Source organism: Canis lupus, chromosome 30 (genome assembly GCF_011100685.1).
Source record: "Canis lupus familiaris isolate Mischka breed German Shepherd chromosome 30, alternate assembly UU_Cfam_GSD_1.0, whole genome shotgun sequence".
In the NCBI taxonomy this organism is placed as follows: domain Eukaryota; kingdom Metazoa; phylum Chordata; class Mammalia; order Carnivora; family Canidae; genus Canis; species Canis lupus.
This window is the reverse complement of record NC_049251.1, coordinates 18,327,240-18,340,820: the sequence shown is the minus strand read 5'-3', so window position 1 is coordinate 18,340,820 and position 13,581 is coordinate 18,327,240. Positions and strand designations below refer to the sequence as shown.

Below are 13,581 nucleotides of genomic sequence, written 5' to 3'. Positions count from 1 at the left end.
GCAATGAAATGTCACTAGCTGATAGTACAGTACAGATCTTTATGGAAATCTGCAGTAAGGCTGTGTAAGAAGTCCAAGTGGGAGAAATCCAAATGTCGAAACACTGATTGTAGCCAAGAGCTGGTATTCAGATAGAACAACAACAATGCTTATAGACTGGTGATTTTATATTACAAATTTATATCAAAGTTTACATCAAAACTTTATTAAGTACAGAAAACATTAAGGTTCTTAAGTACCAATGCAATGTGTTATTTAAGCAAAATAAAAGTACCTCAACATAAAGCTTACTTGAAAAAAGTGATAGATTTTCATAAATTCTGCTAGTATTACCACCTTCAAATGAAAACAGAGATGACTATTGGCTGTAACTACTGGCAAGGCTTCCAATTTCCTGTACTTTTTCTGTACTGATATATATATATGTGTGTGTATATATATATGTGTGTGTGTGTGTGTGTGTGTATATATATATATATATATATATATATATATAAAATTTTATTTATTTGAGAGTGTGCAAGCGTAGGGTGAGAGGCAGAGGGAGAGAGAGAGGGAGAAGGCTGAGCGTGGAGCCTGATGCGGGGCTCAGTCTCACAACCTTGAGATCACGACCTGAGCCCAAACTGAGTCGGACTCTTAACCAACCATACCACCAAGGCTCCCCTGTACTGGTTTCTGAATATTAACACAGTGTATGCAGTGAGAACCTCAGAAGGCACTTAGGTGCAATTCAGATGGGATAGTGTAGCTAATAAAATTGCAATTTTCCCATGGTGTTCAGGGTCTTAATAATTCTTCCTGTATCTCTAGCAGATCTGGGCTCCATATACAGAAATAGCAATGGCATTAATATGTTATTTTGACATAGTAAGCTTATTCATCAGAATTCAAATAGGCATTCAGAGGGATACTCTTGAGGTTTAAGAACTCTTTTTTTCATTTCTTGAGTCTACAGAAGCTCTTCATAGATTCTTGAGTCTCAGATTCTCAGATTCCTGAAGAGGAATCTGAAGTATTTAAGAGTATTTAAGCTTGATAGGAGTATTCTCTTCTCAGGCACCTGGGTGGCTCAATCAGTTAAGTGTCTGCCTTCGGCTCAGGTTATGATCCCAGGGGCTCCTTGGGATGGAGTCCCACGTCAGGCTCCCTGCTCAGAGAGGAGCTTGCTTCTCCCTCTCCCTCTGCTATTCCATCCTGCTTGTGCTCTCTGTTGTGTTCTGTCTCTCTCTCTCTCTCTCAAATAAGTAAAATCTTTAAAAAGAAGAAAAGGAGTATTCTCTTTTCTTATTCAAAGTCAAGTTGATACCTTTCTAGTCTGAAAGAATGGCACACTTGAAGAGATTCAGATTTTTCCTTTCTCTTTTATTATCTTCTGCTTTTCCCAGAGACAGCTATAGATACCACCATTAATTCTCTTGAGCAGAGTATAGTAATTGGGAAAAATGAAAAAAATTTCACTCTGACAGCCAGCTTTATGGTCAGGAAAGCTACATTCCCAACCATTCTGATCAAGGAGCCTAGAAGATACTCTAGAACTCTTCTTTGTAACCAGGAGTGTGTATCTGAATCTACTGAAGAGTTTTTAAAAAGATAGCTGCCCAGGCTTCAGAAGTATGGGGGAGGCACATGTGTTTTGTAAAAGCACCACAGTTTATTGGCTGCACACCGCTGACAAAGAGCAGTTTCTCTCAAGAGCATGTCAGGAGTTCCACCCTTTCTAGTGAGAGCAGCTGTTAAGGCTATTTCAGTATGGAGGGAAGAGACTGGGCCATCAGAAAGAATACCTTCTGGACCGACTTCTGCTGTGGCACAGTGTTCCCATCTAATTCCCTGGTCTTTAGGGGTCCTTAGTCACAGAGCTCCCTTTCTCTGTCTCTGAACTCCTGATAACCTTCTCTTTATTATTAAAGCTATTGCATTAACATGTGACCCTTGATCTTGGGGTTATAGTTTGAACCTGATGTTGGGCATAGAGCTTACCTTAAAAAGGAAGGACGGAGGGAAGGAAAACAAGCTATCACTCTAAGAGTTCCTTGAATTTATGCTTAGAGAAAGGAATTCAGATTTCAGTCATCATAAGCACACATTTATTTCATAGGTGAACTGAGTAAGCCATAAACTTTGCAGAGTTAACCTTTGGTTTTGAGTTTTGCTTCCTGGGATCCTCATCCAACTGGGAACTGGAAAGTGAAAGGGCGAAATGTTTTGTTTGCATGTGTATGTGTCTGATTTGGGGGGGCAAAATACACATATACATAACATAAAATTTACTACCTTAACCATTTTTAAGTGTACAGTTTTGTGGCATTAAGTACTTTCACACTGTTGTAAGGCCAGAGCTTAGACATGGACTAAAAGGACTAGTTTGTAACCTTCTAAAACTCTTAAGAGGAGATAAAAGGGCAGTTTTCTTTCTCAAGACAGGTAGCAGGGAGCTTCAGAAGGAATTCGGTGAATTCCAGAACCAAAATGCCTTTCACATCTTTCTTAACCTCCTTAATCTCTCTTAATACCTGAATCATGAGTACCCATAAGCTTTGTGTTAGGCTGTTGAGGTGAGAAGGCATTTTCATTCCTTCAAGAGCAAACACTTACTAGGTGCCAGGCAATTGCTAAATGCTCAAGGTACAAAGTAAAACAACAGCAATTATCTCCATCTCCCAGAGATTTCTAGTTTCTGAGGGAAGTAGAAGTAAATCATTTATAAGGGTTATGACGAGACACATACAGGGTCCTGTAGGAGAGATACCTAATTGGAGAGAGTTTCCAGGAAGACCCTCAGGAGGGGGCAATGTTTGAGCCAAGTTCAAAAACTGACTACATGGACCGAGGTAAAGAAATGAGGCACAGAGACATGGAGGTAGGGAGGGCCTGCGGTATGCTTTTTATATCCAGTACTGGGCGTCCCCTGTCTACTGCTGCCATCTGAGTGTATTGTTTTATTTGATAGCTGGTGTCAAATCTGAAGGAAGAAAACACTTTGCTGAAGCAGGAAAAAGAGGCTCTCAATCATCTTATTGTGGAGCAGGCTAAGGAGATGACAGGTAAGGCTCAGGTGGGCATAACCTACTGTACTCCAGCCAAATGCAGACCAAGGTTTTAGAAGTTACAACTTTGCTTAGAGCTGAAATATTTTAAAAAGTTGACATTGTCATCAGTAAATTTATGAAGTTCCAAGAGGCAAGCACTGGAAATATTTTGGTTGATTTAGTTGGTGAACTTGTCATCTGGTCTTTCTTTGCACAAATGTGAATTCATGTGCAGTCAGAATCCTATGTAATTTTTTAAAAATTAATTTGTTCCTTGTGATATATTAGTTATAGCTTATAGGATTCTATTGAACTAGGAAGAAATTGTGAGCTAATATGTATATGTCTATGTGTATTTATTTTTTGCTAAAAAAATGGTTATTATTCTTTCAAGATCAGTAACTCTTTTCCACCCCCCAAAAAAGCAACTCTAATTTTTTTTAATAGAGAACTAACTAGATGTAGATATTTATTCTATTTGCTAGTTGTGAGATAGATAAGAATGATGATAATTAACAAGGAGTCCACATATATATAAATGTGGGCTAAATGATACAAAGATCAAAGCTATAGTAATTGGTGGTAAAGACAGAAAGAGATGGGTTGGAGTGAGGATATATTTTTATGAAAAAAAAATCACCAGAATATTATCCTTTTTGATGTGGTATTCAGAAAAGGAATAATAATCTCCTGATGTTTTGAGATGAGGTATTACAACAATAATGGTGTGTTATTACTGATGAGGAAACTGAGGGGGGGAAGTACCTGTTTATGAGTAAAATTAATGAGATCAGTTGTTACAGTGTTAAATTTTGGATGTCAGGTAGGGCCTCCAAGTAGAGATGTCCTGAAAACAAATTGAGATTAAAGATGAGAGACAGAAAGAAATAGGCCTTTGGGTATCCATTAAAGCTATGATGGTAAGAGAGCCCTCTGTGTTTTTTGCCCCCCACTACCTTCTCCCTCCCAATTATAGGGAATAATGTAAAGGAAAGAGAAGAAATCTGGAATTAAGCCTTATGGGATGACCACAAGTAAGGGATAAGGTGGAGAAAAGAAACTAGAAAAAAAATGATATTAAAAACAGTCATTGATCATGGAAAGGAGGCTGCTAGGATGCAGAATGTGATGGGAAGATCCAGAATGAGGAGAATACTTGAAATTGGATCACAAGAACAAAGAGCTAACATTGGATTTGCCTAGGGAAAATTTCTTGGTAGCTTTATGCAGCTTCTGCAAATTGGTGAGAATAAAAGGCAATTTATAGAATGTTAGAGGAGAAGAAATTCATTCATTCATTTACACATTATTGACGCCCTACATTAGGGAAACACTGTGGTGGGCACCAGGGAAGCAGTTGTGACAGGATACTTGCTGCCCACACCCTTATGGAGCGGACAGGGAAAGAAATGGTGAAGCAGGCGAAACAGGCAGGGCAGCTAATATTTAGCTCCAAAACATGAGAATAAAATGGGCCTTATCAATATTAGGAAGCTTAACATTTATAAATGTGACTGATTGGCTCATTTAGGTAAAACATACAGCTGAGATCTGAGGCTCTTTGCTTTGCTTTATCTGTAGTCAGGGGCTCATCTCGTCTCCAGATGACATCCCAGGCAAATGCAAGCTGCTGGCAACAGAGACAGTAGAATGGGATGGTAAATGGGTGCCCCCAGCAGCACACAAGAGAAGTAGTGACACAAATGACCAGGCATGGGGGCTTTATCTGGTTTGAAATGGGGGAGTGATTGGAGAGGGGGTGATTCGACATGGTAGAAAAATTGTAAGATCTCAGCCTGGGGACGGAGCAGAGAGTTGACACAGAACATAGGACAACTGGTTTCACTGGGAAGTCGCCACCCTCAGAGATGTGAGGAGTATCTCTGACTTTTTGACAGAGTATGCTAATTTGGACAAAAGAGTTTTATAAGAGCCTGAAATATAGTGAAATAAAAAATACTAAACAATGAGTAGTGGAGCTTGTAATGTGCTGTAAACAGTGAATGAGCTAATGGCACTAAATCCATAGTACATGGAAGACCTCAGTAGATGATTGTTATTAACAAACTATTATATTTTCTTGTCATGATGTTTTCTTTCTCTACATTCTCTTTGTAGTTCATGGTGCTAAAAGTAAAACCCTTTGTAGAGAAACTGGAAGTCAGCATACATGTTTGTACTCTTGAGTTCTGTAGAGCCATCTTTGTTATGCTTTTCCCTTTTGTTTTCTTTCAGAGACTATGGAGAAAAAGTTAGTGGAAGAAACAAAACAACTGGAACTCGATCTTAATGATGAAAGACTGAGGTATCAGAACCTTCTGAATGAGTTTAGTCGCTTAGAAGAACGATATGATGACCTTAAAGAAGAGATGACTCTGATGGTGGTGAGTCAAACATTTGCTTTTTTTTTTTTTTAATGAAAACATTTAAGCACATACAAAAGCAAATAGTGGAATGAATCCCCATTTATTTCATGTACTCATTACCCAATTCTAAAATGGTCAACACATTTCTTTTCTTTTTCTTTCTTTCTTTCTTTTTTTTTTTTTTTTTTTGGTTTCAGATGTATTATTTAATAATTTATCAGTTCTGTATAAAACCCAGTGCTCATCACATCACAGACTCCACCCAAAATTGCTAGAATTCATACAGGAATTCAGCAGTGTGCCAGGATATAAAATCAATGCACAGAAATCAGTTGCATTTCTATACACTTAAAATGGTCAACACATTTCTACCCCTACTCTATTCCTCCTACCTACCTCATCCAATGGATTGAGTTGTTGTAAAGCAAATCCCATGAATCATATGACTTTATTCATGAATACTTAGTAAAGTCAAACACTTTAAAGACTTTGTCTTACATATTGAATGACTTCATGTAAAATTTACACAGAAAGCATATATTTATGTAATTATTTCCTCTACTAGTTTTTATTATAATTTCAAAGTTGTATTCCTACAAAAAGAAAATTCAGTTTCTATTTGTAATTAAATTATCTATTTCAAGAACTCTTCTTTATCTACCAGCTACCTTTTGTATTTTTAATAGTTCTACATAGCCTCTCTCTTTTACTTAACCTACTGTCAGGAAACAAAGAGTTCTCTAGCTCTCTTGTTCCCTGTAAGTATCGGCCTTGAAGGTAACCTAATGGTACAGATGGCTAGAAATGCTCTGAAATACCTCTTATAAAAAACAAGATAATTTGATATCTGTAGCATAGAATATTTGCTTCAACTTTTGCTTTTATCTTGATCCTTGGACAATGTTTTTTAAAATGTGGCATTTAAAAAGTCAAAATAGGGATCCCTGGGTGGCGCAGCGGTTTGGTGCCTGCCTTTGGCCCAGGGCGCGATCCTGGAGACCCGGGATCGAATCCCACGTCGGGCTCCCGGTGCATGGAGCCTGCTTCTCCCTCTGCCTGTGTCTCTGCCTCTCTCTCTCTCACTGTGTGCCTATCATAAATAAATAAAAATTAAAAAAAAAATAAATAAAAAGTCAAAATAAAGGAGATTATGTAACACAAAAGAAATGAAATAAATTTGTCATCTGGAAGAGAGGAAACCTAGTCTCAAAGAAGTTAAAAAGCTAATTTAAATGCCACAGTTGGACTGTTATTTCAAACCTTGTTACTCTATCCTGATTTATATGTGACAAAGTGAAATTAGAAGTAGGAGTAGGTCACCATTACTCTTACTGACAAACCAGAAAGACTCTCATTATGTCTTGTTTTCCTTGATCTCCCTGCTGCACTTGGCCTTGTTGAAATCTTTCCTCCCTCACATTCTCCCATTCTTAGCTTTTTCTAGAGTCCTTTTCCTCTGTCTTTGAATATCATGTTCCCCAGAGTTCCATTCTTGGGTGTATTCTTCTTACCAGATAACCTTGCCAACATTTTTGGTTAATCTATGCTTTGGTTATGGTTAGAGCTAAGTTTCATGTCCCATGAGGTGTTTCTAGAGTTACTTAGGATATTAAGAAGTGGCATTGGGCAAAGAAATGATTAGGGTCAAATAAATGTGGGAAGCACTAGCTGAAACAGAGAGAAACAGATTTTTTTCCTAAAGGATTTCTTGGATTCTTTAATACTGCATGCCTTGTAAAAAACAAAACAAAACTGCATGCCTTATGAACCTCAGAAAATAAAACGAGAGAAATACGTCATGTATATGTCACTTTCTGAACATGCCCAGAAATCTCTGTGAGATTAATGTGTCTCCTCCTTAAAGAGGTAACCATGTCTAGAAAAGACCCTCCAACAGAACATGAAAGACTCCTAACTCTGGGAAACGAACTAGGGGTGGTGGAAGGGGAGGTGGGCGGGGGGTGAGGGTGACTGAATGACGGGCACTGAGGTGGGCACTGACGGGATGAGCACTGGGTGTTATTCTATATGTTGGCAAATAGAACACCAATAAAAAATAAATTTATAAAAAAAGAAAAAAAGAAAAGACCCTCCAGTAATAATGGCCATCCTCCAGCAACTTAGCAGGGCTATTCCTTCTTGCTGGGCAAGTCTCTGCCTGCTAGCTATTCTGTTCCTGCAGTGCTGTGGAAAAAGAAAGACATAATCTAGTTCCAGGGGCAGTTCAGCTGCTTGATTTCTGATTTCTCAGCCTATAATCCTCTCCACTATATGCCTGTGACTCATTGTCACTCCTCTTGGTTAACAAAATGGTCAGAGGGAGAGAAAAGGAAAATAACAGAGGAAGGAAGGTCAGAATCTGCTTGCTTCCTACTCAGCTCTTCATTAAGTCTCCTTTCCTAGCTCCAGACATAGTCTGGAATCTGTAGAAAATGTTTGCCAAGAATTACAGAGAATTTTTAAAAATGGACTTTATAATTTAGGATTAATTAAATAATAGCAATATCCTATTTTAATGTTTAGGTAGAAACTTTGAGACTAATAGATGGGTACTTGGCTAATATTTCATTGACACTCTTCTGCAGACGGCACTCACTGTGGCAATGCTTAGAAGCATTTTGTGGTAAATAGATTCCTCAAATGGATGTCAGGAAACTTTAAGGAGGGGAATTAATAGACTGCCTCAGGACTCCCGGTAATCTATGTGATAACATGGGCCAAAGTTAATGCCACTGATTACAAAGGACTAGATTTGTTGGCCCTGGTACCAAGAAGTGTTGTAGGATTTTTCCCCATGAACATTCAGTTGTAAAGTAGAGGCAAGGAAGAAAACACTAAATCCAGGGCCAAGGAAATTCAAGCAGACAGTGAAAGGATAAATGAGGCAAAGGAATGCAGGCTTGTGAAATGTTTGAAGATTCACCCCAAGTAAGGAGGGAGTCCAGCATGTCAACAATGGGGTCATTAACCTTGACAAAGGGAGTAAAACAGATTCAAGAAGAGAAGGAATTATTGGAGACATAACAGATTAAAAGAGGAGGTACAAGATGCAGATCTTGAAGGGGTACTTGATGATCAAGTAGGATGTCTGTCCTTGTAATTGTGTGGCATACGGACTAAAATCTTGGGGAACAGAAGGCCGCGCACAGCGGAGTTGTTACATCACTGCAGGGTCCTAATGCTAGGGCAACATCACTCAACATTAACTGAGTCCTTGTTACATTGATAGTTTAACCCTCACATAAACCCTATCAGGTAGATAATATTATTATTCACCTTTTCCCCATTAATGAAATTGAGCCCTGGAGAAGTTGGGTAAGGAGCAAGTAAGTGGCACACCTAGAATTCCTACCCAGCTCTCTCTTACTTCAGACCCAGAACATTTTACCACTACCCTGTATCCCAAAGTTACAATAAATAGCAAATATATAATGTTGCTTCTAGTCACACCTTAAGGTACTTCTCGCTTAGTAACACATACATGAGGGAAAATAGAAGTCTCACTCATCTTTAATAAGCTTATTAAAAACCTTTTTGAGGGTATTTATATGGACCTACCTATTTCTCATAATGACACAACCAATTTATTAATAAATACTTTCCCATACAATTGTTGGCTGGGGTAGGAACTTTAAGTAAGGTTGCCTGTGTACGCAAACAGTAAATCTGAGCACCTTTGACTTTATGTGGGTTGATTTCTCCCTGCCTGCTCAGTAATTTCAGAAGCTCTGGTGCTCTTGGGTCTTCCTTATGCACTGGGAGTACAGGTTGGGATGGCCCGGGAGTCTTTCACCTGCTCCTAGATGCTGGCTTTCCTTTGGTCATATAGATGGGCCTGGATATGGAAGAGGAAGAAGCAAAGAAGCTCTTTGTGACTTCTGGCTCCTCCTGCAGCTGGGAGAAGTAGTAAAGGAAATTGGCAGATCAGAAAAGCTTCCACAGGTCTGTCTGAAGTTTCCAGAATCAGTAACCCTATGAGATGCAGGCCCCTAAACCTATCCACCTCTTTTTGCAGGGGGCACCCTAGGAGCGAGGGCACAAAACCCAGCCTTTTTAGTCCTTCTTTCTTCAAGTCATTCTCTAACCCCCTCTCCTGCAGAAAGGAACAGACTGCAATTATTTAACTTTTCTGTTTTCTTTTTTTTTTCTCTTTTTATTTTTTTTATTTATTTTTTAATAAATTTATTTTTTATTGGTGTTCAATTTACCAACATACAGAATAACATCCAGTGCTCATCCCGTCAAGTGCCCCCCTCAGTGCCCGTCACCCATTTACCCCCACCCCCCGCCCTCCCCCCCTTCCACCACCCCTAGTTCGTTTCCCAGAGTTAGGAGTCTTTATGTTCTGTCTCCCTTTCTGATATTTCCTACCCATTTCTTCTCCCTTCCCTTCTATTCCCTTTCACTATTATTTATATTCCCCAAATGAATGAGAACATATAATGTTTGTCCTTCTCCGACTGACTGACTTCACTCAGCATAATACCCTCCAGTTCCATCCACGTTGAAGCAAATGATGGGTATTTGTCATTTCAATGGCTGAGTAATATTCCATTGTATACACAGACCACATCTTCTTTATCCATTCATCTTTCGATGGACACCGAGGCTCCTTCCACAGTTTGGCTATTGTGGACATTGCTGCTAGAAACATTGGGGTGCAGGTGTCCCGGCGTTTCATTGCATCTGTACCTTTGGGGTAAATCCCCAGCAGTGCAATTGCTGGGTCGTAGGGCAGGTCTATTTTTAACTCTTTGAGGAACCTCCACACAGTTTTCCAGAGTGGCTGTACCAGTTCACATTCCCACCAACAGTGTAAAGAGGGTTCCCTTTTCTCCGCATCCTCTCCAACATTTGTGGTTTCCTGCCTTGTTAATTTTCCCCATTCTCACTGGTGTGAGGTGGTATCTCATTGTGGTTTTGATTTGTATTTCCCTGATGGCAGGTGATGCAGAGCATTTTCTTATGTGCGTGTTGGCCATGTCTTAAGTGTTCCTCTGTGAGATTTCTGTTCATGTCTTTTGCCCATTTCATGATTGGATTGTTTGTTTCTTCATAAGCTTTCTGAATGCTAATTTCATTGGTATCACATGTCATAAATATGTCACCTGGATTCCATGAATTAATAACCCAAGGACTTCAGAAGGTTTTTGGAGCAGCTTTCTTGCCTCTGCACTGCTCATCCTTCCCATTGCTGACTCCAGAGATTCAACTTCATGCCCAAAAGTGACAGAAATTATCATCACCTATGTAGAACCCCCCTTTTTTTCTATTTATGCTCAAATACAGTGCAGTAAAATGCTTATGCTATCATTAAACATATTTCATGAGTTTTTTTATTAAGTTTTATTTAATGGCAACACTGAAATCAATGTTTGGTTGCTAAGGTTCTTATACCTACACTTCATCCAGTTTGATGGGCCACACACAACTTTAAAAACCCAAAGAGTGGGGCGCCTGAGTGGCTCAGTTGGTTAAATGTCTGTCTTTGGTTTGAGTCGTGATCTCGGGGTCCTGGGATCGAGCCCCACATCAGGCTGTCTTCTCAGTGGGGAGCCTGCTTTTCCTTCTCCTTTTGCTGCTCCCCTGCTTCTGCTGTCTCATTCATTCCATCAAATAAATAAAATCTTAAAAATAATAAAAATAATAAAAAATAAAAACCCAAATTGGGGGCTGCCTGGATGACTAAAGTCAATTAAGCATCTGCCTTCAACTGAGGTCATGATCTCAGAGTCCTGGGATTGAGCCCCACATCAGGCTCTCTTGCTCAGCAGGGAGTCTGCTTGTCCTTCTCCCTCTGCCCCTCCCCCTGCTCATGCTCTCTGTGTCCCTCTCTCTCTCTCTCTCTCAAATAAATAAAATCTTAAAAAAAAAAAAAAAAAACCCAAAGAGGACTCTGCTAATAATCACAGGTGATTTTTGTTTGAGCACTTGGTTTTTTTGACTATTTTTGTCATGCCCTGCTGGCGCATCTTTCTCTTTTTTTGAGGAGCTCAGAAAGTAACCCTTTTGTAAGAGTTTATAAGGACAAAATGGAACAGACTATTTGGGCAAAAGAGCAACAAGTCAGTGAGTGAGGGTTAGAACCAAGTTAAGGTGGATGCTGTCTTAGCTATAACTGGTTTAATTATATAGTATTAATTCTACTTGGTTTATTTGCCTTGCAGAACGTGCCTAAGCCTGGACACAAGAGAACAGACTCCACCCACAGCAGCAATGAGTCTGAATACACCTTTAGCTCTGAAATTGCAGAAACTGAAGATATGCCCTTGAGGACAGAGGTACATTTTAGATACCTATCACTAAAAGTAGGATGTGACCATGCTGTTCTTAACAGAAAGCATTTCCATTGCAGAATGGACCTCATTGCCCATAAATGTAACAGTTGTTTCAAACTCTTTATATTTCATAAATCACCAATGGGTGCTTAATTAGCTTATTAATTATTACATATATTGTCTTATATGTACTTACATAACTTATTACATATGTTTTTTGGCCAATAGACATTTTAATTTTTAATGTAATATTGATGACAAGATTTTCCCTTTTGTAATTCCCTTTCTCATCTTAACATGTCCTAATACAAAAAAACATAACCCATCATAAATTTATTTCAGACTGAGGTAAATTGTTTTAATAGTAAGGCTTTTGTCCTTGAAAATTATAAATAACCAGTGCCCAAGAGTTTAACAAAACTGCTGCTTCTGTTTGATAATAGTTTTTACCAATTAATTTTTGTCCACAAAAATGCAAGAAAAATAGCTTATAAATCTGCCTTAGTGTTTGTGTTATGTGGTATGATATCAAAATGATACATTACTGTAACTCCAAGAGTACAGTGACTTTAAGGTAGATTGTTCCCAAACCAATTCTCAGATCTTCTTTTCAAATATGATATTAGTTTCACTAATGGGTAATTCAGGCAAAATTCTTCTATTTTTATATTATGTTCTGAGAAAATGGCCAAGTCGGAAATAGAATGCTTCTGGCTGAACGGTGAAGAAAATTGAATGATTCTTTCCTTTGTCTTAGTTTTACTCAGGAATAAAAAGTTTCTGCCATCTCATTCTGTTTATTTTAAGGAAAAATGTCATATAGTTGGCATCATACATTCAAGAACCCTAAGTTAACTTATCCAAGGTCCCAGCTTGTCAGTGGCTGAGCCAGTATTCTAACTGAGGCTGGTCTGTGGGTCGCTCCATACTCTACTTGCTCCCATGCGGGGGTTTTACATGTAGTGCTGCAGTGTCGCTTCTCTCTACTGCTAACATTAAACTGTAGACTGTTGATAGAGTTTTATGGCCACCATATAGCAGGATAGAGGTTGTTCCTGTTATTCATTGCTTGTGACAAATCATCCCAAACTGCAGGGGTTTCAAGCAACAGCAATTTATTAATGTTCACAACTCTTTGGATTTTGACTGGACAGTTTTTCTGCTTTACGTGGTATTGCCAATAGTTTGTAAACTCTTGGTACTTGGAGCACCTCCCTGCATCCCAGCCCAAGGAAGAGAACCTCGGGCCTCTCCAGGTGACTTCTCTGTTGTGGCATGCTGAATGGACTCTAAAAGTGTAAGAGCAAAAGATACCAGAGCTCTTGGGGCCAGGCCCAGAACCAGCACAGTGCTAATTCTGCCACAGTCTATGTCATGGAAATTACAAGGCCAGCCCAGACTTGGGGGAAAGGCAGTGGACTTCATCTCTTGATGGGAGAAAAGACAGTTGTGTTGGGAGCAATCATTTGTAACCATCTTTGGAGACTACCACCAAGTTAGATCTTGAAGATTTCAAAATTATAGCCTCTCAGCCTCCAGTGGATATGAAAGTTTTAGGATTGTATCCAGTTGGTCTTAATGGGAGCACTCACTCCCAGCAGTCCGAGGGAAGTATGTTTACAAACTATTGGCTTCAGTGTAATACAACTTGAACAGTTCCTGCAAGGGAGGGGAAAACCATGACAAAAAGTGTGTATTTGCTGCAGAGTATTTTGTATTAAACTCAGGGCATGGTTGCCTGGGTGGTTTAGTCAGTTGGGTATCCAACTCTTGATTTCAGCTCAGGTCATGGGATCAAGCCCCATATCAGGCTCTGTGCTCAGCATGGACTCTGCTTGTCCTTCTCCTTCTGCTCCTACCCCTGCTTATCCTCCTTTCCTCTCTTTCTGTCTCCAAAATAAATAC

At 39.3% G+C, this 13,581-nt stretch overlaps 1 protein-coding gene across 7 annotated transcripts in view; it reads left to right on the top strand.

The window, feature by feature from the left end:
- Positions 1–13,581, top strand: part of MYO5A (myosin VA) — a 189,822-nt gene that overhangs the window by 129,847 nt on the left and 46,394 nt on the right. For all 7 annotated transcript variants that reach the window (XM_038580448.1, XM_038580444.1, XM_038580443.1 and 4 more), the window contains exons 23-25: positions 2,954–3,047; positions 5,268–5,416; positions 11,566–11,679. In XM_038580448.1, the coding sequence (XP_038436376.1) occupies positions 2,954–3,047; positions 5,268–5,416; positions 11,566–11,679 (357 nt within the window). The remainder of the gene's footprint in view (positions 1–2,953; positions 3,048–5,267; positions 5,417–11,565; positions 11,680–13,581) is intronic.